This window comes from Nerophis lumbriciformis, linkage group LG01 (genome assembly GCF_033978685.3).
Source record: "Nerophis lumbriciformis linkage group LG01, RoL_Nlum_v2.1, whole genome shotgun sequence".
In the NCBI taxonomy this organism is placed as follows: domain Eukaryota; kingdom Metazoa; phylum Chordata; class Actinopteri; order Syngnathiformes; family Syngnathidae; genus Nerophis; species Nerophis lumbriciformis.
This window is the reverse complement of record NC_084548.2, coordinates 65,952,501-65,957,132: the sequence shown is the minus strand read 5'-3', so window position 1 is coordinate 65,957,132 and position 4,632 is coordinate 65,952,501. Positions and strand designations below refer to the sequence as shown.

At 37.9% G+C, this 4,632-nt stretch overlaps 1 protein-coding gene across 1 annotated transcript in view; it reads left to right on the top strand.

The window, feature by feature from the left end:
* The first annotated feature begins 882 nt into the window (after window positions 1–882).
* Window positions 883–4,632, top strand: part of LOC133571949 (tyrosine-protein phosphatase non-receptor type 7-like) — a 28,427-nt gene continuing 24,677 nt past the window's right edge. The window contains exon 1 of the mRNA XM_061924506.2: window positions 883–1,048. Within this exon, the coding sequence (XP_061780490.2) occupies window positions 1,009–1,048 (40 nt within the window). The 5' untranslated portion in view covers window positions 883–1,008. The remainder of the gene's footprint in view (window positions 1,049–4,632) is intronic.

The window sequence follows — 4,632 nt, the reverse complement described above, 5'->3', positions numbered from 1 at the left end:
TCCCCCCCCCGAACAAGCCCACGATCTTCTGTTAGCGCTCCGATCTTGGACGAGCACACCCGAGCTTCCTCCTCCGACGCTGTTGTTTGTAGTTGGTTGACCTTTTGACCCCCTCACCGGTTTCATGTCATGAATAACTAGTGCCTTGAAGTGACCCCTGACCCTTGACCGCCTCACAGTGACATCGCCAGTGACTTTTTTTTCCTTTCTTTTCTATCTGTGACCCTTCCGTGTGAAATGTTTCTTCTCCTGTAAAGGAAATAAAAATGAAGCTAAGCACCGCTGACATGTTGGCTGACCTTTGACCTCAGGAGGTGCACTGATGGCTGGGAGAAAGAGAGAGAGAGAGAGAGAGTCTGCATGCTGCCCTCTGCTGGTGAGAGCAAACAATTCCGCTTTTGCATGTGGTCGGGATTATCAATGTGAGTTCCTTTGCAGCCGTGCGTGTCATGTGACTCGTTGACGCTTTAATCTCGCCAAGTGCCTCTGCACCGGTGTCTTCTCTTCCAAATTGCCATGGCAACAAATGAGCCTGCACCTTTGGGGGTGAACACAGGAACAATTTGGGTTGTTGATGAGCTCGCATCAGGTGGAGAGCGGCAAGAAGAACATCCGCCGTCATCCAATCGTCTCGCTCCTTTCTGGTCACCTGATCAACATCAGCAAGGTGCCTTCTCGTTTGATGGATCAGTGAAAGTCACCACCCCAGGACCTGTGTGCGTGTGTGTGTGTGTGTGTGTGTGTGTGTGTGTGTGTGTGTGTGTGTGTGTGTGTGTGTGTGTATGTGTGTATACACACGCCCCCAGCAGGTTAGCCCGTCCTGACCTCATCCCAGGAGGAGACGCTTTCTTCATCATCCTCGCTCATGATGCTGAAGGGAAGCTGCAGCCTTGGACCGTGTGTGTGTGTGTGTGTGTGTGTGTGTGTGTGTGCGTGCCTGCGTGTGTGTGGGCGGTGCAGAGAAGGAAGTGGCTGAGAAGGTAGAAGAGCAGCGACCAACAGGAGCAGATGTCAGAGGAGGCAAAGCAACAGAAGAAGCAGCAGAAAGGTAAGAAAGAAAACAAGTTGGAATTATATTTGAGCAGTTTGACCTCACTTTAGAGAAAAGCGTTTTCCTTCTCATTGCGACACCGACGCTTTGCGGAAAAGAAGAAGTAAAAAGTGCAAAAAAAATAAAAGGGAATTCAAGTATTGTTCAGAGACATAAAAGTAAGTTTGTTTACTTTAAGTCAGGGATGTTAAAGTGGTTTTCATTGAGGGCCACATGGCAGTTATGGCTCCCATCAGAGGGTCGCTTGTAACAGTGAATAATGTATGAATTCATTATTAATTATATAAATTCTTCTAAGTAGACTGTCCATTTTACAGTAAAAACTTTACATTTACAAAATTTGACAAAAAAAATATAGTGTTTTGTATTTTTTTTTACAACATTTTACGGTAAATGTAAAAACAGTACCACTGTTTTTTGGGAGTGTGGGGGGGATTTTACGGAAAAAGCTGGCAGCTTACTTGCCAGAATTTTTGTGATAAATTGACATTGGTTTTTACAACATGATATTGTTCATGATAAAACAGTACAAGTTCCTTTTTTATTCTAGCAACATAGCCGCCAGTTTTTCTACCGTAAAAGAAAATGTAGCGTCTTTCCATTTACAGTAATAAAAACAACAACCTTAGATTTTACAATCAAAAACTGGCAACTCAGTCAACGGAATTTTAACGGAAACATTTTTTAGTTTTTTTTAATTTGCTGTAAAGAACAACGTAACATTTATTGTCATTTTTATTAATTTGATGGGTAGTTTGCTGTTAAGTATTTTTATTTAGACAAAAGATGTTTGGAAAGTATGATAATATAGTGTAATATTTGAATTGTATTCAAATGTATGCAATTTCAAGCAGTAGATTTATTTTTTTCTGTCAAAATGAAAAAAATCAATGACATTTAATGACAAAATATGAAGTACTTTATTGACACATATCATTTCCAGGTGTTTGCGGGCCAGATTATATGATGCCACATCTGGCCCTCGGGCCTTGAGTTTGACATCTGTGCTTTAAATTGAAGAAAAACAAAAAAATCTAAAATCATTTTTGTATTTTTAGTGAGGCTGTCAAATGATGAATTTTTTAAATCAGATTACCGTATTTTTCGGACTATAAGTCGCAGTTTTTTTCATAGTTTGGCCGGGCTCCAGTGCAACTTATGTTTTTTTCCTTCTTTATTATGCATTTTCGGCAGATGCGACTTATACTCCGAAAAATACGGTAATCACAATTTGGATTAATCACAGGTGATTACTCCCTTGCATAATTGAAATGAGCTTAAGAACACTGCCCAATATTTGTACACACATTATTTTGTCAGAATATCATCCAGGAAGGGTTTTAAACGTTTTACTTGAACACATGTCATTCATTTGCGCAAAACTCGCCAACGCTTTGATCTAAAGTTCATCCAGGATGTATTTTGGAGCGAGATTTGCCAGCAAGCAACACCAGTCGGAGTCTCCCTGCTCATTTTTGTACTGACCAATGCATTGATTTGATCACTGATCGTGTACGCAGGCCTGGGCAATTATTTTGATTTGAGGGGCCAAATTTAGAGAAAAAAATGTGTCTGCGGGCCGGTATATCTATTTTTAGGAACACTAATACAAAACCTCACAATAATGTCTCTTTGAATAATAAAAACGTTATGACAGACCGCCTTAAATGGAATGGAATTTTACATTTTTTTATTGGAATGAGACACCCAGAATGTACTTGAACATAAAGAATGTGGGATTTACAATATTAACTATGAAGGATAAAACACTGAATATTGACAACATATGAATGTCACACCCCCTCTCCATAAACATATTTTACAATTAAGCAAAACGCAACAAAAATGCAACAAAAATGAACGCGAAGAGTAAAAAAAACCTTAATTTGCTCTATCGCAGACCTTGGCAAATTGTGGCCCGTTAAGCTTTTCAATCTGGCCCGCCGGACATTCCCAAATAATTTTTTTTTGATCTTTAAGATGGAAAATGTAGCTGCCATTATGATGTGCAGTGATGTTTTCTAATGACCGTAAGTCTTCAACTGTACAAAGTATTTCAATGGTTGGAATCTGCGTTTTTGCAGGATATACTAGTTACTATGGTCATCTAATTAGTTACTATGGTCATCTCATTAGTTACTATGGTAATCTAATTAGTTACTATGGTCATTTGCGTCACAGCAGCTCAGACGAGGCACCAAGCAGTGTGAGTGTCAGCCTGAAATGCGGGTGTCAGGGACAGACGTAGAAGGGGATTTTTACCACAAAGTTCTCAAGCTTAGTGATATATCAGGTATATCAGATTGTCGGTGGGGTTCTTTTTACCCTTCACGTTCATATTTCACTGTGTTTGTTGCATTTTTGTTTCGCTTGATTGTAAAATATGTGGATGGAGAGGGGGTGTGACATTCATATGTTGTCAATATTCAGTATTTTATCCTTCATAGTTAATATTGTAAATCCCACTTTCTTTATTTTCATGTTTGTTTGTTTGCTTGTATTTGTTTACTTGAAGGACAATATGCAGTTATATTAATAAGATGGCTGCACCAGATTTAGCACCATGCTAATTTCCATCTGTAGTCCTTTTATGGTGCATCTAACATCCACAATAAAATTACACACGATTGTAAGTACACAACAATATTAAGATTGTACATTCTGGGTGTCTCATTCAGTAAAAATAAATTAAATTAAATTCCGTTTAAGGCGGTCTGTCATAGCATTTTTAGCATTCAATCAGACATTATTGTGAGGTTTTGTATTAGTGTTCCTAAAAATAGATATACAGGCCCCACAAACACATTTTTTTCTCTAAATTTGGTAAAAACAAAACAAAATAGTGATATCAAATGTATCAGATCATAGGTGGAGTTTTTTTTTTATCCTTCGCGTTCATATTTCGCTGTGTTTGTTGCATTTTTGTTGCGTTTCGCTTGATTGTAAAATATGTTGATGGAGAGGGGGTGTGACGTTCATATTTTGTCAATATTCAATGGTTTATCCTTCATAGTTAAAATCGTAAATCCCCAATTTTTTATTTTCATCTACATTCCGGGTGTTTCATTCAGTAAAAAAATGTAAAATTAAATTTTTTTAGGTAATGTGTCATAACGTTTTTAGCATTCAATCAGACATTATTGTGAGGTTTTGTATTAGTGTTCCTAAAAATCAGATATACCGGCCCCCAGACACATTTTCTTGTCTAAATTTGGTCCCCCAAGTCAAAATAAAAGCTTATTGATCAGATTGTAGGTGTTTTTTTTTTTTTTTACCCTACGCGTTCATATTTCACTGTGTTTGTTGCATTTTTGTTGCGTTTTGCTTGATTGTAAAATACAGTAGAGGCCAAGTTTGGACACGCCTTCTCCTCATTCAATGTGTTTTCTTTATTTTCATGACTATTTACATTGTAGATTGTCACATCAAAACTATGAACGAACACGTGTAGTTATGTACTTAACAAAAAAAGGTGAAATAACTGAAAACATGTTTTATATTCTAGTTTCTTCAAAATAGCCACTCTTTGCTCTGATTACTGCTTTGCACACTCTTGGCATTTTCTCGATGAGCTTCAAGAG